The following is a 26305-nucleotide window of genomic DNA, read 5'->3' as shown; positions in this document are numbered from 1 at the left end:
ACCCCCTCTCTACCCATTAGCCTCATGCTACACCTGAGCCTCCTCACCTGTGGTCCAATAAAGCTGCTGCCATTGGTCACAAGGGAGGGGTGGGTGGCTGCCTGCTGGGATTCCTGGCACTTCCAACATTCCTGGCTATCACCCAACATTGAAGCCAGCTAGACAGCCTAGGGTCATAGAGGGCACTGTGTAGACCCAGGCAGTTTGGGAGGTCATGAAAAAGCATATGCGATTAAGAGAGCACTGGAATTGGAGCCAGAATTCAAGTCCCTCCTGCACTTCCCACTACTCGTGGACTCTGAGTAATTTGTTTTACCATTCTGACTTCATTTTTTAAATTCATAAAATGGGGATGGCAATAATTCATCCCCCACAGGATAGTTATAAGGACCTCCCAGTGGGAGGGTCTGAAGTTTTTCCTTTTCTTTTGCAGATTGGAGTGAGTCAACCTAAAGCTCGGAACCCTGCTCGACTGAGCCACAAAGAACTGAAGAACTTTGACGTGTATTCCTAGTTGCTGCAGCTATTCTTACCTTTCTCAGCATCTGCTTTGGGAATCGGCACAGTGGATAATGGCACAGGAGTCTCTATAGAACAGTTCCTAGTCTGGAGAGGATATGGAAATTTGTTCTCATTCTATATTTTGTTTTGAAAATGATGTCTAACAGCCATTCTAAGAACAAGGCTGTTAAATAATATCTTCCAATTTACAGGTCAGACATGAATGGTGGAGGGGTTAGGTTGTTCACAAAAGGCCACATTCCAAGTATTTGTAGTCTAGGAAGTGCTATGTAAGTGGTGTTATTGGCATTGAGATTCCCTCCACCTGATTTTCAGGCTGTTCCTTGTCTTCTTTTCTCCCCAATCTGGATTGACTGCATTTCTAGACTGTCCCCAGGCCCAGGCCCATTTCCAAAGCAAGAGGAAGGAAAGATAACGGTGACTCTGTGGGAGAGGAAACAGCCCTCCTCTGACAGCTCGGACTGTCTGGCTGTAGGCTGGCTGGCAGGTTCTGCATGGCGGCCAGGGCCTGGGCTTTACTCAGTTGCAGAGAAAAACCTTTCCTCGTGCATCTCACACCTTTACCTCTGGCCAGCTGGCCACGAGGGGGAGTTGGCAGAAGGGAGGGTGATGGTGCAAAGCAAGCCCATCTCTGAGTAGAGAAATCACCCAGAGCACATGCGGACCAGGTAACTGGGTGCTGAGACCAGCTTTGTCCATGGTATGATGTTTGATTTACAAAGACACATTGTTAGAAATCCATTTTGGCTTCTTCATAGAAGTGGCCTCCCAGAGGAAGACTCCTCTCAGAAGCCACGTTCTGTTTAAGCTCTGAGTCCTCATGAGTGTGCCCCATGGTCCACACTGAAGGGAAGGCTCAGACAGCTGAGGGCTGAACATGAGGCAGTTGGAATCTAGCCACTATGCTGGGCACAGGCCAGACACTTAAACAAGGATGTGGGGAGCAGGGCTGAGACTCTGGCTGAGCCCAGGACAGGGTGAACTGAGAGAGGACATACTCAGAGACCCCAACAGGTGATACTGCAAAGAGCCTAGTTCTTCAATTGCCTACCCTGTATCTAACATGTGAGTTTCATATAGAACTGTGGTATTATGCAGATGCAGCCTGAGTTCTTGCCTAAATTAAATTTGCATATCCTCTCCATACCCTGCATTTTTTGTTCTCTATAGTAGCCAAAGGGCACTTGTGGGCCATCCATAAACACATGTCTGTTTGAATACTGCTGCAGAAGGTCTGGCTTCCTGGTGAGCTGGCAGTGTCCTTCAGCCCTGTTCACACTGGGACAGCAGAGTACCAGACACCAGGGTCCACTCCACCTTGTGAAGGAGAGCCAAGGCACGCGCCTGCTCACACCCTGCAGGATCCCTCTTCCTTTAGGCTGTGCTGCTGGCCAGGCTGACTTCCCCCTGGAGCAAAGTGTGGACAGACAACATCTTAAAGCAAGTGTGAAGCTTAAAAACCAGGGAAATACATTCCGAAGGAGTCTGGGGGTCCGAGGCAGGTACCGGGAGTTGAGTTGCAGTCAAGGAATTCAGTGAGTAGAGGCAACAGGAAATGACTGGGGTCAGAAACAGTCCAGATGAACACCAGGGACACTGACTATTGATTGCTGCTGGCCTTACCTGTGTCCTGCATAGATCTTGAACTGGCCAGCTTTGTTTTAGGAGGAGAAGAGACCCTATGGGCCAGGGCTTTTGAGGATGCTGTGTTCTAGAATGTAAGATGTACAACACCGTCATGTTATGTGTCTGATTGTTGAGCTTCCATAATAATGCCTCACAAAGATAATTATCCATGCAACAAGCCAGTCAATGAACAAGCAGTAATTAAGCTCCTTCTGTGTATGAAACACTGCCTGAACCCCTGGGAGTACTCACTGCAGGGGACAGAAGCCAGACTGACTCCAGGCCAACGTGCAGGAGAGCATGACGGAAGAAGTACACCGTTAAATGACCTAGATGGGCTGCAAGGTGATGGTAACAGGAATGTACGCTAGAGTGTCATGAATATAAGTCAAGTATAGTGCATCTCACAGGCAGGGGAGAGGGCTGTGGCCACAGTCTTGGCGAGAGATACTGTGGGTATTCTGTATCCAGACTGGACAATAAGGAGGGAAGTTCTTTTGGGTAAATATGGGAAGCTTATTTGAAACAGGCATTTGAATCACCTTTATGAAATAGTGAAGGAGTTTTTAAACATTTTAAGCACCTTTATGAAACAGTGAAAGAGTTTTTAAAACAGACATATGGTTTAAAAACTCCAGCAGTACAAAAATTGTGCAGTAAAAAAATGTCTCTTTCCCAACTTGAGATTCCCAGTGTCTCCCTAGAGGCAGCCACTAATGTTTTGTATTTATTTCCAAAGTTTTTCTATGGCTGTGTAAGCATGTAGATGTACATTTTTTCTTTTGTTTCTTTCTCTTTTTTTTTTTCTTGAGACAAAGTCTTGCCCTGTTGCCAAGGCTGGAATGCAGTGGGGTGATCTCTGCTCACTGCAACTTCCACCTCCCGGGTTCAAGTGATTCTCCTGCCTCAGCCTCCCAAGTAGCTGAGATTACAGGCACGCACAACCACACCCAGTTAATATTTTTTGTATTTTTATTAGAGACAGAGTTTCACCATGTTGGCCAGGCTGGTCTTGAACTCCTGACCTCAAGTGATCTGCCCGCCTCAGCCTCCCAAAGTACTGGGGTTACAGGTGTGAGCCACTGTGCCTGGCCAACACGCATTTCTTTTTAATGCAACTGGTAGCATACAATACACATGGTCCTGAACTTCCTTTTTTCCACTCCACAATGTGTCTTAGAGCCCCTTCCGTATTAGTACCTATTAGTCTTTGCTTTCTTTCCAAGTGGCAGGGTTTGCCATTGCAGGGGTATACAATCATATGTGTAACTGGATTCTCACTGAATGGACGTTTCGGTTATTTCCTGCCTTTTATTTTGAATTACGCTGCAGTGAGCATGATTTTACGTACATCTTGTGTCACGTGTGACAGTTCTCTTGTGTTCATTTCAGCAGTGTTGAGAAGATGGTGTAAAGGGCAGCTGGCACAGGCCCCTCAGCAACATTTGACCAGCCTTGGCAGAGTTTCAAGGAGGAAACGCTATGAATGTGCGAGGACACAAATAGGGCAAAGACATTTGAAGCCCATAAACTCCAAGAAGGAGCCTGTGTTCGAATTATTAACGGGCTTGGGAGGCCTTGAGTGTGAGGAGGAGGGGGAGGGGCCACATCTAGGCATCTCTGAGACACTGAAGGAAAATCCGAGGTGCTTCTGTCTGCGAGCCCCAGACCCCGTGAGGTCCAGCCAACTCTCCAACCCCAGGGTCCCGGGAGAGAGGCAGCAGCTGCTTTTCCTTTCAGGTGAAATTTTCATAGGTAGGACTTTCAGGAATCTCACGATCATCCTGTTGTGGTGGTGGCACCACCTGTGAGCAAAAAAACTCACATGAGAATGTGGTTAATAAAGCCTTGGAAGAGTGAGGCTCATGAAAGAGGAAGGCGAGGCCAAGCTATGACTGGTCCATCTTACAGAGGAAGAATCGTGTGTGCTGGCCCAGGGATGGCACAATCACCAACCCGATGCCAAGCATTTACGGAGGCTCCTAATGAGAAAGGCGGGGGGCTGGACTCTCTGCAAGGCCAATACAAGACAGTTTAGTGCAACAAATCCAGGGGATACAAAAATGACAATCAAGGGCCTTGCCCTCCGGAAGCCACTGTCAAATGATTCCAATCTCTGCCCTAGCTGAAGAAACAAAACAAACATTTATACGAAAATAATTTAGATGGCAGAGGTTAAGCTCCAAAGCAATGGTCCAGACCATTAAACCCCAAGCTGTCCAGCCATTAGACCCCAAGCTTTTCCAAGGGTTTTTAGGCTCCCCTGTCTGAGAGCGTTCAGGGAATGCTCTAAAGAGCAGAACAGCTCTGTGCTGACCCAGAGGAGCGGGAGGTTAGGTACTAGCAGCAGCTTGGGGATAGCATAAACCTTTGAGATATTGTGCAGAGAGGTATATCAGAAACAACTAAAGTAGGTTTGAGAATTTCCGGATCAAATAGACAATAATGGCCTTCAGAGATCCAGAGCCAGAATTCCTGGTCCTGACAATTCTGAAGACAAGGGATGTATTTGTCAAGAGTTTGGCTCAGGAAATGCATTGATTTCCACTTACACTGTAGGTGAGATGGTTTCGGGGGTCTCAAGTCTCCAGGGTAGTGTGGGTGCCTTGCAGGACTGACCAGACATGTGGTGGTCATTCTGAAACTCAGAGCAGGGACTGCCGTTCATGACTTTAAGTTTGACCAGTATTGAGCCAAACACAAAGGGCCAGGCCAGAGTAGAAAGCAGTTCTGGGAATGCTGTGAACAGCACAGATTTGGCCTCAGGTTCCAAGGCAAAGTCTCTAGCTGGCTAACTATTAGACTACTGTCTAGAAGTCAGGATGAGGCTGATGGTGGTTGAACTAAACTGCACATTCCAACAAGTATTTACTGAGCAAATTCTATCCACCTTTTAAGGCCCAATCCAAATTCCTTTTACGAAGTCTTTCCTCTTTACCACAGTGCAATGATATCCCCTGACTTCAATGTCTGAAAAAGCCCTTAGGAACTGTGCATACAATTTATTAAGTAGTCAAGTACAGTTGACCCTTAACCCATTTCTGCAGAAGGCTGTAATATTTTGAATTTTTGCATGACTGAAAAATCAGACCTTGGCGATGACCTCCAGCAGTAGGATATAAATAATTCCTACATGCTTAGCGTTCCAATAATGGAACACTAGGCATAAATGCAACATGTTTGAACTGCATGGCCACTTATATGTGGATTTTTTCAATAAACATTACACTGAGTGTGCCTGCCTCTCTGCCTCCCTTTTTACCTCCTCTACCTCTTTTCACCTCCTCTACCTCTTTTCCTCTACCACTCTTGAGAGAGCAAGGCCAACCCTTCCTCTTCCTCCTCAGCCTACTAAAAGTGAAGGTGAGGATGAAGACCTTTATGATGATCCAATTCCACTTAATGAATAGTAAACATATTTATTTTCCTTATGATTTTTTTAACAATTTATTTTCTCTAGCTTACTTTCTTGTAAGAACACAGTATATAATACGTATAACATGCAAAATACGTGTTAATCGAATGTTTATGTCTTTGGTAAGGCTTCTGGTCAACAGTAGGCTATTAGTAGTTAAGTTATGGAGAGCCAACGTTATATAATGATTTTTGACTGCATGGGGTGGGGTGGGGTTGGCATCCCTAAACCCCTGCATTGTTCAAGTCTCAACCGTAGTGTTTTCTTTTCTTTTTTTTTTGAGGTGGAGTTTCCCTCTTGTTGCCCAGTCTGGGTAACAATGGTGCCCAGGCAATGGTGCCATCTTGGCTCACTGTAAACTACACCTCTCAAGTTCAAGCAATTCTTCTGCCTCAGCCTCCCAAGTAGCTGGATTACAGGTGCCCACCACCATGCCCAGCTAATTTTTATAGTTTTAGTAGAGATGGGGTTTCACCTTGTTGGCCAGGCTGGTCTCAAACTCCTGACCTCAGGTAATCCACCTGCCTCGGCCTCCCATACAGGCGTGAGCCACTATGCTTGCTGAGAGTTTTTTTTTTTTTTTTTTTTTTAACTTTTTTTGACTATGTTACAGGAAGGGAATTTGGGGGAGATTTGAAAGCAAAAGTGTGAATGGACCCAATGTTTTCAGGAAAGTGAAAGTGGAGTGGACAATTAGTCAGATCAAGGTGAATTATTTAAGATTACTCAGGATTATCTTAAAATTCCTCATGGTTCTCAATGCTGGAACTTCCAACTACTATCTATGTGACCTTAGGCAAAATTCACTTCTTTGAATCTCAGCTTCTTCACCTATAAAATGTGGGTGACAACACTTTTCTAGAGGTATTACAAAGGTCAGAGGAGAATGTGTGTCAATGTATTGTATCTGTAAAACTTAATACTAAAGTAAGTTAGTTATTATCATTATGATTATTTAATGGTAAATTCTACCTGTAAGAGTTTTTTTTTTTTTTTGGACACAGTCTTACTCTGTCACCTAGGATGGAGTTCAGTGGCATGACCTTGGCTCACTGCAACCTCAAACTCCCCAGCTCAAGCAATCCTCCTACCTCAGCGTCCTAAGTAGCCAGGACTACAGGTGTGCACCACCATGCCCGGGTAATTTTTTTGAATTTTTTATAAAAACGGGGTTTCACCATGTTGCCCAGGCTGGGAATTGTTTAAACACTAGAATAAAGCCAATGTATTGTAGGTAATGGCATATTTTCCAAAAATTCTTGATGTTAAATTGTTGGCTAATTTTCAATGGTTTTGAGAAGTTGCCATTTAGGTAGATGAGGATTAGGGTTAGAGATAGATTTAGAAATCTATAAAGACCCTACCTTGTTTGAGTTTATAACCTGTCATTCAGGTCAGTGTTGAAAATAACCAACATGAGATATTATTAAATTAATTAGAATGTTCAGCCTTTGGTCACACAGACGTCAGGAATATTTGTTTACACATCTCTGTTGACCATAGAATGTATCTGGAGGGTGCATAGTGGGTAGAATTTAAGATCCTCAGCCATGGGAATCTAGGATTTCCAGCTCAAAGGGTCTAAAAACTAGTTCCTCACTCTGTGGGTGTTGAGATACAGAGAAAGTTTTTCTCACCGTCTGAGGTTTCTGTATGGACAAGTAGATTGTGGTTGAGCGCTCTTCCTTCTGAGAAGCTGGGGTCTTTTCCTGTAACAGACCAACAGCAGATGAGCCCTAATGACTACTTGAGAGCTTTTCAGTTTTACCCTCAACCCTGGAGGAGAAGGGACACCCCCCAGCTTCCCGTCTCACACAGAGAGTGGGAGCTGCCTTAGTGCAGTGGAGACAGTGCCTCTGGTTCCAACACCTTCCTTATTACTGGCCCAAGAATGAGAGCGGAGGGACAAATCCCTCATTCCACACGATCCCGAAGTTTGGTAAACATGGACACAGCCATGAGTCCCTGCCCATATGCCCCTAGTCCTGTTTCCAGGCCCCAGCCCCCATTTGGAGGAACCAGTCATCATGATCTCGGATGCCCCTAGACATGGGAGGAGAAGGAAAGTGTATTGATCAGAAGGGCTCACCTGTAAGTTGAAGGACACTTGTGCATACATTGTGTTCTCTCCAACCACAGACTCAACTTCTGTGACATATGGAGTGACGAGATCATAGTCTGCTTCAGCTTCCGGGGCTGAGTCATGTCCGGCATCGTCCTGGGTGACCTGGTCATACACCCTGTCTCTCCCATTGATGGGTTTGTGCATCTCAGGCCTGTCCTCATCCTCGTCAGTTGTGGTGTTGCTGTCAGAGCTGCTGTCTGAGGTGGGCCTAGGCTGTTGCCTGGCAGACCCGGGGGGAGGGTCCAGCTTCTCATATCCTTGGGGAAGCATGCAGTATAGCGTGTGGCCAGCTGTGGGTTCTGGAACACATGGTACAGGGCTGATAAAAGTGTGCCAACCCCACCTCTCTTTTGCTTTGCTGCAAGGCCTCAGCCTGCTTGATGCCTGCATTAGATAAGGCCCAGAGAACTGAAGGAGACTGTTTTTTCCTGTCTTCCCTTGGGGGCGGGGGGGTTTCATTCCACTCTTCCTTCCTCCTTCCTTTCAAGCATTCATTTATTCATTCATTTGATAAATATTAAATATGACATGTGACAGACTTAGCAACTCTTTGGTCATATGGGATAAACCATGCCAAGCATCACGACAGGTAATCTGGGGAAACAAAGATAAGCTAGACCTGGTCCTGGAGGAGCACCCTGTCTAGCTGGGGAGTCGGGTGCATGTGTAAACCAATAATGTAAGGCCAGCTTTGCCAAGTGTCCCATGAAACATATGAGGAAAGTGCAGAGTTGAGGGGAGATGACTCTGGTTAGGGAAGCAGAGACGAACTCATGAAGGTGGCAGAACTGAGGTGGGTCTTGAATAAGGATTCAATATTTTGATGAGTGGGAGGGTATTCTTGGTGGAGGGAGCAGCATGATTAGAGGCAGGTGTACAACCTGGAGCAGTCTCCTTTTTGGAAAGTATGATATGAAAAATACGTAACAACTGCAATGGCCAGGGCTTAGGCAATCAGCGTGGACACCTGCGGTGAACACTGGTGTGGATGCTCTGTGAGGGCTGGCATGGAACCCTGAATGGATGCGCTGTGAGGGCTGGTGTGGAACGCTGAATGGATGCGCTGTGAGGGCTGGCGTGGAACCCTGAATGGATGCGCTGTGAGGGCTGGTGTGGAACGCTGAATGGATGCGCTGTGAGGGCTGGCGTGGAACCCTGAATGGACATGCTGTGAGGGCTGGCATGGAACCCTGAATGGATGCGCTGTGAGGGCTGGCGTGGAACCCTGAATGGACATGCTGTGAGGGCTGGCATGGAACCCTGAATGGATGCGCTGTGAGGGCTGGCGTGGAACCCTGAATGGACATGCTGTGAGGGCTGGCATGGAACCCTGAATGGATGCGCTGTGAGGGCTGGCATGGAACGCTGAATGGACATGCTGTGAGGGCTGGCGTGGAACCCTGAATGGATGCGCTGTGAGGGCTGGTGTGGAACGCTGAATGGATGCGCTGTGAGGGCTGGCGTGGAACCCTGAATGGACATGCTGTGAGGGCTGGCATGGAACCCTGAATGGATGCGCTGTGAGGGCTGGCATGGAACGCTGAATGGACATGCTGTGAGGGCTGGCGTGGAACCCTGAATGGATGCGCTGTGAGGGCTGGCGTGGAACCCTGAATGGATGCGCTGTGAGGGCTGGCGTGGAACGCTGAATGGATGCGCTGTGAGGGCTGGCGTGGAACGCTGAATGGATGCGCTGTGAGGGCTGGTGTGGAACGCTGAATGGATGCGCTGTGAGGGCTGGTGTGGAACGCTGAATGGATGCGCTGTGAGGGCTGGCATGGAACGCTGAATGGACATGCTGTGAGGGCTGGCGTGGAACCCTGAATGGATGCGCTGTGAGGGCTGGCGTGGAACGCTGAATGGATGTGCTGTGAGGGCTGGCGTGGAACGCTGAATGGACATGCTGTGAGGGCTGGCGTGGAACCCTGAATGGATGCGCTGTGAGGGCTGGTGTGGAACGCTGAATGGACGTGCTGTGAGGACTGTCATGGCACATGGGGTGAATGTCAACCCTGCCTGTGGGGCACATCAAGTAGCCCATTTTGATATAGGAGTTAAGAAGAAATTACTTAGGTAGATAGTAAGGGTATGGGAGTCCTCTCCTAGCTCTGGTGACCATCTCTAAGGGGTCTGTCTTGATTTTGGTTTCTATGTCACCTTCCTTTTCAAACTTTAATGGGCATATGGATCACTTATGGATCTTGTTAAAATACAGGTTTGGAATCAGTATTCTGGGGTGGTGCCCAAGATTCTGTATTTTTTTTTTTTTTTGAGACAGAGTCTTGCCCTGTCACCAGGCTGTAGTACAGTGATGTCGTGATCTTGGCTCACTGCAACCTCCACCTCCCAGGTTAAACCAATTCTCATGCCTCAGCTTCCCGAGTAGCTGAGATTACAGGTGTGCACCATCACTCCCAGCTAATTTTTTCTACTTTTAGTAGAGACGGGTTTCACTTTGTTGGCCAGGCTGGTCTTGAACTCCTGGCCTCAAGTAATCCACCCACCTCAGCCTCCCAAAGTGCTGGGGTTACAGGTGTAAGCTATGGCGCCTGGTCAGATTTTGCATTTCTAACAAGCTTCCTGGGTGATGCCCACAACCACACTGCTGGCCAGCAGACCACACTTTGAGCAGCAAGACTTTAGAGCTTCCATTTGGACTAGGGACCCCAAAGCCTGTGTCATGGGTGACGTTACCTGGTGTGTCAGCTGGGTCCTCAGCTTGGCTGGAACAGAAGGCTGGGACTGAAGATGAGAAATCATAGAGAAGGTTTATCAAGAGGGCTGTGAGGCAAGAGGTGTCTTTCATTCTGTGAGAGTCAAATGAGAAGGGGAGAGACTTCGGGGGACATAGACAGGGAAAAGCCTTCAGGAAGGAGGTTGAACCCTGATGTGAAGCCAGGCCTGTGGGAAGGGGTGGCCAGAGTCTAGGGATACCTTCTGCTGAGTTGCAGGCTCTGGAGCTTCCTTCCCATCCCTCCAAAAGGAAGAGCTCCTCTGCCGTAGCCACTGATCGGAGTAGTTTGCCTGCGATTCAGCAATTCTTCCAGGGACCCCATGTGTTCTAGCCATTCTGCTCTTTTTGGCAACTAACTACTTCATTTCCACTCCAATCCTGGGATTCTAGAGGAGCTACCAATCATAATAGCTCATTCTCTTGGCTATAGAAATTGGTCCAAGCAGCAGCCACATGACCTTAACTTTGGGCCAATCACAACTATTTCTGGTGTTCTTTAAATCGGAGTTAGAGGGAAGCACATTTTCTCCCCTGTCTGGTGTCAGGGCTGTTAGTATGTGCGGGTCTGGAGCCGCCAGCTACTGTGTTGTGGTGCATTCCTCCCCTTGCTCCTACCCCTCCCCTCAGCTGGCCGCAGTAGGAGAGTTAAGCTGACTCAAAATACACAGTAGAGATGAAAGGTGGAGAGCTCAGGTGACTTTTGAGCCTCTGGTGACATTTCTCCATTATGCCATCTCTGTCCCTGCCTTCCCCACAGATTGATTATTTAAGTGACAAAATAACAAATCGCTCTCCTTGCTCCCACATGCCTTTTTTTTTTTTTTAAGCTAGTTTGAGTTGGGTTTCAATTATTTGTAAGAGTCCCAACTGAAACCCCTTCCCCATTGCTCTGAGAAGAAATAAGATGCTGGCAGGGAGGGGTAGCACGGGACTGTGAAAGGGCAGATAACCCTCCACAGGTCCCGGGGAAATGGCCTAGCATTGGCGGACAACATTGATTTCGGAAACCCACACCGTCTTTTTTGCTTCCAAATGCACCAGCAGCTGAAGATCCCAAGGCACAGAAGGCAAACCATCAGGGGCAACCCAATCCAAAGCTTCATGTTTCTCTTAGGCCCTTTAAAGAGGAAATGAGTGATATTAATACACATAATGACAAGACACACTGGAGCCAACGATGGACAGAACGTGATGGCCATCCTACCCACCCCTTAAAATCAATGTCCTTGCGGAAAGTATTTCTTTTCATTCATTCATTCCAAAACCATTTTTCGAGCAAGCATTATTCAAGGCAAGAGGTTATAGCAGTACCTGAGGCAGACAGTCCCTGGGTAGAGAGATTTATGTCTTGCCCTGTGCCACAGAGTTTCAAGTGTCTGACCTGAGGTTTGAGTACAAATCCCACAGCCCCCTTAATCGCCATGTTACACTGCCCCTCTGTAAATGATATGAGGAGAGTTCCGATTCCTGGAACTCTGGCTCTAAGATCCGGGCTCTAGATCTGTCTGCCAGATACAATCTGACCCAACATTGTCAGATCCTGGGTAGACCATACCTTTTTCTGCTTCCTTCTGTGGAAGAGCAGCAGATAGAGCTCAGGGTTCTAATCCAGCCTTTACTGTGTGACCTTGGGCAAGTCCCTCATTTTTTCTGAGCCCCAGTTTCTTTATTCATATAATGGAGAAAAATGAGAATATGTACCCTGTAGGATTGTTGTGTAGACAATGCAAAAATGCATGAAGGCCTAGAATAGTGCTTGGCATTTAGTAAGAGCCGCTGGGCTTCTTTTCTAGTTCCCACACACACAGCCTTTGTTCCTGTGTGGTCCACATTCCTTTCCATGTCAACTTCCTATCAGCTTTTCTCCACAAGCCTCTAACTGTTCAGTATGGTAGCCATGAGCTATGCATGAGCCCTTGAAATGTGGCTGGTATTACTGAGACACCAAAGTGTTTCTTTAATTTAGTTTCAGTTTTAATTTAAAAATGGCTACTCAATTCCCTCTTGAAAAACTGGTGAGTATGCTTGAAATAACTTGGGTGCATAAGTCTATTTTTTCAACTGTAAATTTTACAAAATCTGAAGATGATTAAACACTTTCATTGAAAATTTAGCATCTGAATCAAAACGTGCTGTACGTGTAAAGTACGTACTGGTCCTCAAAGACGTAATACAAAATAAAATGTAGTGTCTAATGAATATTTTTTGTATTGAATAAGCATTGAAATAATGGTATTTTGGATACTTGTGGTTAAATAAAACGTATTTTTCTTTTTTTTTTTTTTTGAGATGGAGTCTAGCTCTGTCACCTAGGCTGGAGTAGAGTGGCGTGATCTCGGCTCACTGCAACCTCCACCTCCCAGGTTCAAGTGATTCTCCTGCCTCAGCTTCCTGAGTAGCTGGGATTACAGGCATGTGCCACATGTCCAACTAATTTTTGTATTTTTAGTAGAGATGGGGTTTGCCATGTTGGCCAGGCTGGTCATGAACTCCTGACCTTAGGTGATCTACCTGCCTCGGCCTCCCAAAAGTGCTGGTATTACAGGCGTAAGCAATTGCGCCTGGCCCCAATAAAACATATTAAAATAACTTTATGTATTTCTTCTTGCTTTTTCTAACATTAAAATCACGTGCATGGCTCATATTTCCATGGATACACGCCACTCTAAAGGGCTCTCACCCACAGCCTCTCACTGCACTTCATAAAGAATCAATCAGAATGTAAACTCTTAGATCTGAGGCCCCAAGGCCCTGTGGCCTGAGTAAATAGAGATGGAGAGAAACCTGGACAGATGTTCTCAGAAGGAAACTGGTGGGAAGTGTTGCTGACAGGGTTGCTGGCTATGCATGTGAGGTTGGGGTGATTTTCACCACTTCTCCATGAGACGTTGAGGTGTGATTTCCCTTGCGACACCACAGCTTCCTTCTGTGGTGGGGTCCATGTGTACACCACGGCATTTCCCCCGTCCTCCATGGAGCAGGTCAGGCTGACCCTGCAGATGCCGTCTTCGGTGTGCCTGAGACTCCACGTGATTTTGGGTTTCCTCAGCCTCCCTGTGAGGAGAGAGGCAGCTCCCTGTGGAATCAGGCCTGCCCCCCGGGTAGCCACCCGTCTTAATTCATTGAAAACGTATTCATGAAGCTGAGTGTTGACACTGCCAGCAAAGTGCCTCCAGGAGCCACAGGAATTTTGGGGTACACCTGGCATTTTCCTCACTACTTGTGGCATCTCAGACACACCTCTTCACCTCTTGATGCTCAGGTGAGAAATTAGGGAACTAATGCGAAGTGAAGAGAGAAAGGTACTAACTCATTCTATACAGTGTAGTTACAGCTGTGAAAGCAATCCATCCAATCAACACGGGTGAGACACTTCCCCGTGCTGTGAAGACCCCTCAAGGCTTACCTTTGAGGCTGATTTATTTATTTATCTGAGATAAGGGATGCAGAGAGGTGAGCGCTGACACCTTTCTTACCTGACACAGAATAAATGCTCAATAAATATTAGCAACTTTAAAAGAAATGATAAGACTGACTCTATTTGTTTCCTGTTGATTCTTATTTTTACTTTATATTTGAGCCACTGCAGGCGATAGGCACGGACTTGGCTGACTTGCTGCATATTTTAACAAAACCATGGCGGTGACTCTTCACAGATACCCAGACCCTGACAAACTCAGGCAGGGGGTAGGCTGACCACGTCTGAATGGCTCAGGTGAAGGAACAGGTAAACATAAACCGTGCAAGTGCCGTGCCAAGCTCCTGGGAGGCCCAGGACTGAGAAGCAGAATGCGAGTTCTGTTCTCACGCTCAGGGGAGCTGAGCGGCCCACCTTCTCGGAGGCCACGGTGTCTTTGGACATCAGGAGCTTTTCCTCAGTTTTCTCTGATTCCACCCCAGCCAGCTCTGGCTTCATTGAAAATGATAATAGTCTATAAAAATGCAGGTTGGGGCCAGGCGTCGTGGCTCACTTCTGTAATCCTGGCACTTTGGGAGGCTGAGGCGGGTGGATCACCTGAGGTCAGGAGTTTGAGACCTGCCTGGCCAACATGGCAAAACCCCGTCTCTACTAAAAGTACAAAAATTAGCCAGATGTGGTGGTTCATGCTTGTAATCCCAGCTACTTGGGAGGCTGAGGCAGGAGAATCCCTTCAACCTGGGAGTCTGAGGTTCTAGTGAGCCAAGATCACACCACTTCACTCCAGCCTGGGCGACAGAGTGTGACTCTGTCTCAAAAAAAAAAAAAAAAGAAAGAAAGAAAGAAAGAAAGAAAAGAATATGCAGGTTGGTGAGTTTCTAGTCCTTTCACACCCAGGCTGGAGTGAAGTGGCATGATCTCAGCTCGCTGCAACCTCTACCCCTTGGGGTTCAAGGGATTCTCCTGCATCAGCCTCCCGAGCAGCTGGGATTACAGGCATCCACCACCACATCCAGCTAATTTTTGTATTTTTAGTAAAGACAGCGTTTCACCATGTTGGCCAGGCTGGTCTCAAATTCCTGACCTCCAAGTATTGGGATTACAGGCATGAGTCACCACGCTCAGCCTCCTCGTCCCTTCTGAGACTCAATGCAGACAGTCCAGGGCAAGCACCTATTTGGGTGGCAGAGGTCTAACTGGCAGCATACCACCAAGGGCACTTTGGCAGGTAGACTTGCCCAGCAGCTAGTCATGAGTTTTCCTCCTGTGCATCAACTGGTGTGAACTAAACAGGGTGGTCTGAGGCATTTCAGTATGAGGGAAGACCTGGGAGAAGGGGGAGTGGAGAAGGCAGCAGAGGAGAAAGCTTTCAGGGAAGGAATCTAATGAGGGGCGCCCTGCCCAGAGACTCACGGTGGATGCGCAGGGTGACATGTGTCATGCTGGTGACTCTAGAGGCCTCTGAGCACGCATAGGCATGGTAGGGGCCGGCGTCCTCTATCATCAGCCGGTCGATCTTCAGGGAGCAGTCCTGGTTGGAGACCCACACCCTGTTCTTGGAAGGATCCCTGGATTTAATGAGTGGATCTGCTGTTGCTGCTTCTTCCCTCTCTTTGCTGATGATGGACGTGTTAAACATCCAGACAACCTTCTCTGTGTCCCGACAGGTGACTGGGAGTGCCAGTGGCAGGGTGACTGGCTCTCCCAGGACCCCTACCACAGTCTCCCCCATTGTTTCTCCTCTGGAGGCTCCTGGATCTGTGGTCAGAGATGAGACATTGCAGCTCAGTCAGTGTCCCTATTCCCTTGGCCCTCAGGCAGCCTAAAGGGGACCGAGGGGACTGGAGTCCCTCCTCCTCTGCCTCTTCCCCCTAGCCTCATCCTCTGAGGGGCGTGTCTGCTCAGAGCATGAGCACCTGTTCCAACTGGCTCTGCCCACTGAATACCTGGACTCTTGTGCCCCTTTCTGCCCTTCTGAGGGTGCCTGGAAACACCTCCGCCCAAGCAAAGACCAATCTGGACTCCTTTATCCATACTGTCTTCTCCTCCCTTGCTCTACCCTTAGAGTCTCACAGTGTTCTGGGCTTTCCAAGTCCTGCCAGCCCCTCTCAGGTCCCTGAGATAGCGAATAAGGAGGCTTCGGGCCTGTCCTCTTGCTTCCCCACCCACTCTGTGTCCGACCAGAACTCTGGAGTTTAGACTCCACAGCTGCTCACATTGTTTCTAGAATTCCCTGAAGGGCCAAACTGGAGCCAGTTACCTGTACAGAACTGCCCAGCACGGACAGGGCGGGAGCTGCTCTGGCTGACAGGGTTCCGAGCTGTGCAGGTGTATGGCAGGTCTGGGTCACAGGGCATACGGGAGATGGTAAAAATGGAGCCTTCATTGGACTCAGAAGCATGGGAGTCCCTTGGGGTCCAGCTGTACAGAACACTTTTCTCTGTCCCCTTCACGGAGCACATTAACGTGATGTTACAGGAGAAGTTCTCAGACACCTTCACAGACTTCAAGGTGACTTGGGGCTCTTGCAGCTGCTCTGCAGGAACAACAGCATGGGAAGATGCTCAGATCCCTTTGCCAGCAGGAAAGAGCCAAGAGAAGAAGGTAGTGATAATAGGGGAGCTGGGGGCAGCAGAGAGAGGCCAGCATCACCTGCTGCAGGGACATCTTCTCTGCAGGCTGGGTTGAGCCTCTCCTGTGCTCCCATAACATCCTCTACTGGTGTTATCACCATGACTCAGCATGACTAATAGTCTGATTACTTCTCTCTTTCCCCGACTGGTATAAGAACTCCTTGAAGACAGGGCTGATTCCTGTGTCAGAACATCTAATACCTAGCCTGGCTTATGAAAAACACTCATGAATGTCCAATAAATAAATAGGTGAGGTAAATGGCCCAGCTCCAAACACTATATAGAGTGGAGAACTCTGCCTCTAGAATCTGAATCTGAATTTAGGAGGCCTTGTGCTTCTAGATCTTCTTCCTTGTCTTCCTCTTTCCTTTTGTTCTATCTCCACTGTTCACCACGTGTGTGTGCATATGTGAATGTTTCATGAAGTTATATTTCTTTTTTTTCTTTTTTTGAGACAGAGTCTCACTCTGTTACCCAGGCTGGAGTGCAGTAGCATGATCACTGCTCCTACCGGGTTCAAATGATTCTCCTGCCTCAGCCTCCTGAGTAGCTGGGATTACAGGCACATGCCACCACACTCAGCTAATTTTGTATTTTTAGTAGAGATGGGGTTTCGCCATATTGGCCAGGCTGGTCTCGAACTCCTGGCCTCAGGTGATCTGTCCGTCTTGGCCTCCCAAAGTGCTGGGATTACAGGCATGAGCCACTGAGCCTGGCCCAGTATTTCTTCTTTTGAATATATAATACATAAAAAATTGAGAAAATGCAAAAGGTATGTAATGAAAAAACTAAACTTTCTTTCCTCCAGCCATCTATTTCATCTCCCCAAGAATTACCATTTCTGGAGGCAATTACTGCTATGAGTTTCTCATTGATCTTTCCAGAGATATTCTAGATACAGACAGATATGTGCTTACTTTACACACTGTTTTGAACCTTAAAAAATTAACAATCTATCTTGGAAATTATTGTATGTCAACACATGTTGTGTTGATTCATTCTAATTCTATTAACTGCATAGAATTCCATTTCCTTAATAGATACAGAGTACCCTACCAATCAATGAAAACAGTCAAACTATCTGATAGAAAGATGGTGTTATGGGCTGAACTATGTCCCTGCAAAGCTTAGATGTTGGAGTCTGAACCTCCAGCACCTCAGAATGTGACTGTATTTGAAGATAGAACTGTATTTGGAGATAGAGGTAATTAAGTTAAACTGGGATCACTAGCGTGGGCCCTAACCTGATATGAGTGGTATTCTTATAAGAAGGGGAGAGCGGAGCATAGACAACACAGACAGACGGACACCCATGTGAGGCCATAGAGAGAAGGTGGCATCTGAAAGCCGAGGAGAGAGGCCTCAGAAGAAATCAAGCCTGCCGACACATTCATTGGCCTCCAGAATTGCGTTCCGGTTAAATGAGCAATACATTTCTGTCATTTAAGCTAGGTAGTCTGCAGTATTTTGTTATGGCAGCCCTAGCAAACCAATACAGGTTTTGATACCAGAAGTGGGATGAAGCTCTAACAATATAAAAATGTGAAGTGGCTTTGGAACGTGCTAATGGGTAGAGGTTGGAAGAATTTTGAGGTGTGTGCTAGAAAAAGCCTAGATTGTCTTCAAGAGACTCTGGGTAGAAATACAGGTGTTAACGAGAATTCTGGTGAGCACTCAGAAAGAAATAGGAGCATTGCAGGGAAAGCTGCTATTACCTTAGAGATATATATAGGTCATCATGAGCAGAATTTTGGTAAAAATATAAACATTAAATGTATTGCTGGTGAGGTCTCAGACAGAAATTAGAAATATGTTACTGGAAACTGGAGGAAAGAGGCAAAGAACTTGGCCACGTTGTATTCTAGCGTTTTGTGGAAAGTAGAACGTTTAAGTGACAAATTTGGGGACTTAGCTGTGGAGATTTCTAATCAAAGTGTTGTACCCTAGCGAGTCAAGGAACGCGCCACACTCTGAGAATGAATTATGAGTCCTTTATTAAGCCGACAACCGAGAGTGGCTAATGCCCAAAACTCTCTCGGCCCCGAAGAAAAAGTTAGGTGGTTTTTTGTACGCTGGTTTTTTTTTTTTTTTTTTTTGAGATGGAGTTTCGCTCTTGTTACCCAGGCTGGAGTGCAATGGCACGATCTCGGCTCACCGCAACCTCCGCCTCCTGAGTTCAAGCAATTCTCCTGCCTCAGCCTGCGGAGTAGCTGGGATTACAGGCTCTCGCCACCACGCCCAGCTAATTTTTATATTTTTAGTAGAGACGGGGTTTCGCCATGTTGACCAGGATGGTCTCGATCTCTTGACCTCGTGATCCACCCGCCTCGGCCTCGCAAAGTGCTGGGATTATAGGCGTGAGCCACCGCGCCCGGCCATATACACTAGTTTTAACAAGATGGGGGAAACCTAGCAGAAACAAAGTTTTCACAAAGGCAGAGTAAGCAAAAACTTAGAAGAAAAGACGGATACGTAGGAAATAAAACAGTGCCAGGCGTGAGGAGTGCAGCCGTCATGAAAGACATACACCCTATAGATAAGGCGGGCTCTGGGCGCTCACTGCAGCTGCATTTCCAGGCTCTGCTCATACCACTTACTCGGCCTCTTATCAACAAAGCATTCCTGGGTGCCCTGTGTCAGCCTGACCTTGCTTTATGCTACAGTCACATACTTAACAGGGAGAAGGTTACTAAAATGCAGAAGCCAAGATGGAGTCTGGTCAGCTCAAAAAGGCTAACATAAAGCCTGAACAGCTTTTAGTCAGGGAAAAGGAGAGTTAGTTTTAGCTGGCAAAAAGCAGGGCATCACAAAAGAGTTGAAGGCACTGCCTGGTTTCTCCTTGCTACTTATACAAGATGTGAGACGGATATGAATTTTGGGAGGCCCGTGGGTAGAATGTTAGGCTGAATTCTGTTCCCTACGAAATTCATACATAAAGGTTCTAATCCCCAGTACCTCAGAATGTGACTGTATTTGGAGACAGTGCCCCTAAAGAGGTAATTAAGTTAAAATGGAATTGTTAGGGTGAACCCTAATACAATATGACTGATGTGCTTATAAGAAGAGATTAGGACATACACAGACAAGGGAATGACTGTGTGAGGGCACAGTGAAAACGTGGCCAAATACAAGCCGAGAAGAGACGTTCCAGGAAAAACCAGACCTAACAACACCTGAGTTTGGATTTCTAGTCTCCGGAATTGTGAGAAATAAATTTCTGTTGTTTAAGCCATCTGTTCTGTGGTATTTTGTTACAGCATCCCTATCACATTAATACAGGTGAGTAAAGAATATTAATGGAGAGTTACGGAAAAGAGAATACAGAGGCTATTAAATACATGAAAAGATGGCTAGACACGGTGACTCATGCCTATAATCCTAGCACTTTGGGAGGCTGAGGAGGGCAAATTGTGCCAGGAGTTTGAAATCAGCCTGATCAACAAAGTGAGAACCAGTATCTGCAAAATAAAATGATAATAATAAATAAAAATTTAGGATTTTAAAGCCAGGCACGGTGGCACATGCCTGTAGTCCCAGCTACTTGGGAGGTTGAGGGAAGGGGATAGCTTGAGTCCAGGAGTTTGAGACTAGCCTGGACAACAAAATGAGACTCTGTCTCTCTGAAATACTGATAATAATAATAATAATAATAATAAATTCAGGATTTAAAAGCTGGGCATGGTAGCAAGTACTTGTAGTCCCAGATACTTGGGAGATCGAGGCAGGAGGATCACTTGAGCCCAGGAATTGGAGACCAGCCTAGGTGATGTAGTGGGACGATGTCTCAAAAACAGTAAAATGCATATACCATTTGATTCAGTAACTTGACCCCATGTATATATATTCTAGGTTTATTCATCAGAATATAACCTACTTAAATAAGCGTGAAAAGATAGGTGCATAAGAATATTCATTGCAGCATTGTTTATAAGAGAAAATACTGGAAACAATATTTCTATAAGCGGAAACAATATTTCTACAAGTAGGAGACCAGTTACATGAATTATGGCAATTATATAACATGTAAGGAGTTTATGGGTGTGTCTTCCAATCTTGACATCTGCGTATATGGGATTAGGCGAAAAATGACCAACATAGTAGTCATATTTCTCCTAGAGAGATAAATTCCTGGAGAAAAAGAATGGTTTTAAAAATAAAAGATCAAGAGAAGGGGTTTCAAATGGCTTACTGAAGCATTTAATGCCTACCTCCTCCACTTAGAAGAGCTAAAATAGTATACACACAGTCAAAACATTTGAAACACATTTTACAAGGGAGAATGCTGGAATTCAACAGAGAGGTGACAGGAAACACAAAAAGCAGGGAAGGAGAAGGAACAGAGGCAGCCTCCCCAGCTGCGATCTGCTGGGAGCTGGGAGTGATTTCCCAATAGAGGTGAGTGAGAGACTTCCCGTGGCCCACATCTCACTGCAGAATCATGCAATCCTGGCCTCAGGAGACCCCTTTAACCCTCTCAAGACCTAACCCCTTTGACCCTCCAAGCTGCCTACCATAGGGAGCTGCTGGGAGACTGTGGGGCAGAACTGCTCCAGGGAGGGAGCTTCTACTGGGTTCCACACTCTTTCTGAGACCTATGCAGCTATAGTAAGGGACCATTTTCAAACTTAGCCTTTGGCAGATTGCATGCTGTCCTGCGGCCCAACAGTGTTGGGTCTAAAGTGTTAGGGAACTAAAACTGTTGCTGCTGAGACTAGAGTATGATCTGGGAGCATCTGCAGGTACAGCTAAGTAGCAAGAGAGGTGTGGGCTGCAGTTTCTGGTCCTAGGAAGTGAATGCTGCTGTGACCGAAACTGGGTAAAGTAGTGGTCTGTGAGTTGCTGCTGCAACTTGGTCACAAGCTGGTCAAAAGCTTCTCCAGCTAGGGCTGGCTTAGGGGAAGCCCTCCTGGGACCGAGGCTGAGAGGGATGCATATTCCCCATCTGCCATTCCAGGCTATGGCCACTGAACGTGGCCTCACCCTCTCCAGTGGCAGGGCCTCACTGTGTCTGCTCCTGTTCTCACCTGAGCACTCTGCTGGGGGCCTGAGGATCGTCCTGCTCCCACATACCATAGCTGGTGGCTGCTTTCATCACTGGGGGCTTGAGCACAAGCCCACTCAGCCTGGCTTCAGCCGCCCCTCTTGGAAAGAGAACACATAGGCCAGCATCTTGGGGATTGCCCAACCCAACCCACCACCTTGGGCACCTGAGCACTTTTCTCTAGGGGACTAGCGTGGGCCTAACTCCCAGCCACTACCACCACCTGTGGTCCTGGAGACTGGCCTGCCCAGGCCATTGCAGCCACCATCAACATTAATGCACACTGCTTGGGACCCAGAGAATCATCCTGCTACTGTCATTGCCCATGCCACACTGCCTGCACAGGGGCCTGAGAACCTGCTCACCCACCCAGCTCACTGCTGCCATTATCGGTATCTGAGCAAGCCACCTGGAGACCTAAAAATCGGCCTGCTGAGAAGCATGAACACTGCATACACCGCCTTGAGGCACAAAGATAGGTATGCTGCCACCACTGTGGCCTGATGACTGGCCCACTTGACATTTCAATCCCTGTGGGGAGAGATGGTCAGGGGCAGACCTGTGTTACTTACAGTTAAATGATTCGAGCTTGTTTTGCTTTTTATACACTGAGATTTGTGCCACAGATCATAAGCACACTATGGTGCAGGAAAATAAAAAAGCAGAGATCAAGCGATAACAGGAGGCCTACGATAAAGCACATCTGAGAGTGTTTGTAACTGCCGAACGCTGTGGTGTGGCTGCAAAGCAGAAAAAACTGCTTTGGCTCCACAACTCTTCCCAACATAGAGTTTGCGTGAGGATCTCGTAAAAGGAGCTTATGCAAAAGACTCTGGGAAGTAATGCAACCTCTGCTCACAAGACTTGGGAGGGTCTTTGCAGATGGGAGCTGGTAAGGCCAGAAAGCCTTACAGGGCAGAGATCACGGGAACACCACAGGCTCTGCTCACGTTTTCAGAATATGGAGCAATTCCAATTGCTCTGCGTCCACAATGCTGGGGAGATAAAAGCCCCTTGTTGCATTGTGTCCAGCCACAAAATTCATACATAGTGGCCAGGACTTATGGCGCCTTATCACTGCACCTCTCTTGCCAAAACACCTGGATAGACAATGGGTGGTGAAATCTCGGTGTCCTTAGTTAGCATTTCTTAGGAGAACCTGTTTGCTGTTGAATGCTGCAGACACCTGCACTTCCTCTGGCTATCTTCCTCCTCAACCCCTCCCCACAGCCCTGCAAGATTAACAAGATAATGCACCCAATAAAAGCGCCTGAAGCCCAGACCCGCCAGAGGGTGTTAGACCCCTGGACCCCTGCTGTAACCTTCTATTCTTGTGTATTTGACTTTTTTTTTTTTTTTTTTTTTTTTTTTTGAGACGGAGTTTCGCTCTTGTTACCCAGGCTGGAGTGCAATGGCGCGATCTCGGCTCACCGCAACCTCCGCCTTCTGGGTTCAGGCAATTCTCCTGCCTCAGCCTCCTGAGTAGCTGGGATTACAGGCTCTCGCCACCACGCCCAGCTAATTTTTGTATTTTTGGTAGAGACGGGGTTTCACCGTGTTGACCAGGATGGTCTCGATCTCTTGACCTCGTGATCCACCCGCCTCGGCCTCTCAAAGTGCTGGGATTACAGGCGTGAGCCACCGCGCCCGGCCGTGTATTTGTCTTTCTTTTCTCACTCCCTCGTCACTGCCGGGACCCCCTCCTCACTTCTGGGACAGGGAGCACCCACGCACAGGGTTGGGCTGGTTCCCAACATCTGTTGCTCAACGTGGATTCCCTGTGTTCCTGATGAACAGACACTTGAGCGTGGTCATTTGCGGGGAGCAGTTCATCGAGGGATTCCCGGGAACGTGTTTCGGTCGGCCTAGCGGTAAGCTAGCGCACCTGGAGTATTCTAGGGTGACAAAATGGGAAAATCGTAGAGCAAGTATAATCATTACCTTGTTCTTATTCGGGAACTTTTAAAGAAAGGGGGTATAAAGATTGGGACGGAAAATCTCATTACTCTTTTTGAGGCAGTGGATCGGTATTGTCTGTGGTTCCCAGATATAGGAACTCCTGAGAATATTGTAAAAGGCACTCTCGGTGAAGAGAGTCGGGGGGCCATAGGAACTCCTGAGAATATTGTAAAAGGCACTCTCGGTGAAGAGAGTCGGGGGGCCATAGGAACTCCTGAGAATATTGTAAAAAGCACTCTTGGCAAAGAGTCAGGGGGCTGTAGGAACTCCTGAGAATAGTGTAAATATCAGTATAGAAGATAATAGTGAAGAAGAGTTTGATAGAAAATCTGTCAGGTCGAAAAAAAGAGAAACGGAAAGAGCAATTTCAGGAGGGCATCACTAAAAGGAGGTAATCTATGCAAATGTGTCTAAAATGCCTCACAGTTTGGAGGAAACTCCTTCAGTATTCACTCAAAAATGGGCTGAGCCAACAGCACCAAAATGGGATAGTCATGAATGGCCACCTTCTCCATAGTCCTGGCAGGGTACAAATCTATTTATTAAGTGGCAAACTCAGGAGGTACGACCTCTGCCACCAGGACAATTAACAGGACAATGGGTAGAAGTCGCTACACCCGTAGTTTATAGCAGTGTGCAGCAAATGCCACCATAGACCAAGTGTTGTAAAATTTTAATCCTGCTACCTCAGGAAGTGCAACAGTAAGTCTGTGCTGCATTCAGCCTGTAACAATTCTCCCAGGGGATGTACCACAGAAATTATCTACAGGAGTGTGCGGGCCTCTACCAGAAAATACGGTAGAACTTGTTGTAGGTAGGGCCAGTGTCAAATTGCACGGAGTGCAGATTCTTGCGGGAATTGTTTATCCAGGTCTAAAAGGAGAAATTCAGTTGATAGTGACTTCCAGTGCACCCTGGAAAGCAGAACCAGGAGACAGAATTGCTCAATTATTGCTTCTACCTTATGTAAAAGTAGGAACCACTAATGCAGTAAGAAAGAAGCAAATTGGTAATTTTCAAGAAAAAGCAATGTACTGGGCAAGCGAAGTTACAGATAATTGGCCAGTTTGTAATATCACAATTCAAGAAAAAGCTTTTAAAGATCTGGTAAATACTGGAGGGGATGTTTCCATAATATGCTCTAGTCAATGGTCCAAGCACTGGCCAAAACAAAAGGCTAATATGAAATTAGCTGGGGTTGGAATAGCCTCTGAAGTTCATCAGAGCTCTTTAATTTTGCATTGTGTGGGACCTAAAGGCCAGCAAGGCACTATTCAACCTATGGTTACGGATGTTTCCATTAATTTGTGGGGGAGGGACATTTTACAACAGTGAGGGGCTGAAATCTGTTTTCTACCAAACGCTTACAGCAAGCAAAGTCAAAAGATTATGTCTCAAATGGGATATTGGCCTGGAAAAGGATTAGGAAAAAATGAAAATGGAATCACTCAACCTGTAGAAGCTGCTATAAAATTAGAGCAGGGATTGGCTACAATTTTTAGTAGCAGCCACTGATGAGCCTCCAGAACCCGTTGGTTTAACATGGAAAACAGAAAAACCGATATGAGTTGAGCAGTGGCCGCTTCCAAAGCATAAATTGGAGGCTCTACACGAATTAGCACAAGAGCAGCTGGAAAGAGGGCATATAGAACCTTCATTTTCTCCCTGGAATTCCCTGGTATTTGTAATTCAAAAAAAATCTGGGGGATGAAAGCAGTAAATGCAGTAATCCAACCCATGGGAGCATTACAGCCAGGTATGCCTTCACCTGCGATGATCCCAAAAGAATGGCCTTTAATAATCATATGATTTAAAAGACTGTTTCTTTAAAATTCCTCTGGCAAAGCAGAATTGCAAAAGATTTGCTTTCACAATACCTGCAGTAAACAACCAAAAGCCAGCTAGGAGGTATCAATGGAAGGTTTTGCCTCAAGGAATGTTAAATAGTCCTATAGCGTGTCAGACTTTTGTGGGAAATGCTATTCAGCCTGTTAGAGAGCAGTTTCCTCAATGCTGTATCATTCACTATGTTGATGATATATTATGTGTTGCAGAAACTAGAGAAATGTTGGTTCTATGTTATAATTGCCTAAAAGAATGTGTGCAGAAAGCAGGGCTAATTATAGCTCCTGATAAAATTCAAACCTCAACACCAGTAAAATGTTTGGGAATGCAAGTTGAAAAGAGGCAAATATGCCCTTGAAAGGCAGAAATTAGAAAGGACAGACTTAAAACACTAAACAATTTTCAAAAGTTGTTAGGAGATATTAATTGGATAAGGCTAGCTCTCGGTATTCCTACTTATGCAATGTCTAATCTATTTGCAATTTTAAAAGAAGATCCAAATTTAAATAGTGAAAGTGTTAACAGAAGAAGCAGCTGAGGAGTTAAAAATAATTAAAGAAAAAATACAGCAAGCCCAGGTAGAAAGAATTAACAGTAACTCACAGTTAACAGCTCATTGTGTTCTCAACACCTTATTCTCCAATAGAAGTCTTTGTTCAAGATAAAAGTTTAGTAGAATAGATCTTCTTACCTCACAATACAAGTGAAACTTTAACTGTATACTTGCATCAAATAGCTAGTGTCATTAGTAAAGGCAGAACAAGGATTGTTCAATTGTCTGAATATGAACCTGACAAAATAATTGTTACTTTAACTAAAAAACAAGTTCAACATGCTTACATTAATTCGGTCAATTGGCAATTAAGCTTGGCAGATTTCATAGGCAAAATTAATAAACATTATCCTAAAACAAAAGTTTTTCAGTTCCTAAAGCTTACATCATGGGTTTTACCTAAAATTATCCAAGGTCAGCCAATGAAGGGCGCT

The 26305-nt window shown here is 46.4% G+C and overlaps 2 protein-coding genes across 3 annotated transcripts in view; one reads left to right on the top strand and one right to left on the bottom strand.

The window, feature by feature from the left end:
- The window catches only part of CD244 (CD244 molecule), a 32748-nt gene extending 26686 nt beyond the window's left edge, over nt 1-6062 (top strand). For both annotated transcript variants that reach the window (XM_012449648.2, XM_064370909.1), the window contains exon 9: nt 434-6062. In XM_012449648.2, the coding sequence (XP_012305071.2) occupies nt 434-514 (81 nt within the window). In that variant the 3' untranslated portion in view covers nt 515-6062. The remainder of the gene's footprint in view (nt 1-433) is intronic.
- Nucleotides 3103-26305, bottom strand: part of LY9 (lymphocyte antigen 9) — a 34480-nt gene continuing 11277 nt past the window's right edge. The window contains exons 3-10 of the mRNA XM_012449653.3: nt 16101-16376; nt 15254-15598; nt 13207-13476; nt 11434-11539; nt 10383-10435; nt 7653-7987; nt 7201-7272; nt 3103-3953 (exon numbers count right to left, since the gene is read on the bottom strand). Coding sequence (XP_012305076.2) covers nt 3885-3953; nt 7201-7272; nt 7653-7987; nt 10383-10435; nt 11434-11539; nt 13207-13476; nt 15254-15598; nt 16101-16376 — 1526 coding nt within the window. The 3' untranslated portion in view covers nt 3103-3884. The remainder of the gene's footprint in view (nt 3954-7200; nt 7273-7652; nt 7988-10382; nt 10436-11433; nt 11540-13206; nt 13477-15253; nt 15599-16100; nt 16377-26305) is intronic.

This window comes from Aotus nancymaae, unplaced genomic scaffold, assembly GCF_030222135.1.
Source record: "Aotus nancymaae isolate 86718 unplaced genomic scaffold, 86718_ANA_hifiasm-v0.15.2.pri h1tg000108l, whole genome shotgun sequence".
Lineage (NCBI taxonomy): Eukaryota > Metazoa > Chordata > Mammalia > Primates > Aotidae > Aotus > Aotus nancymaae.
The sequence above is the reverse complement of the archived record's forward strand: the minus strand, read 5'-3'. Positions and strand labels throughout refer to the sequence as shown.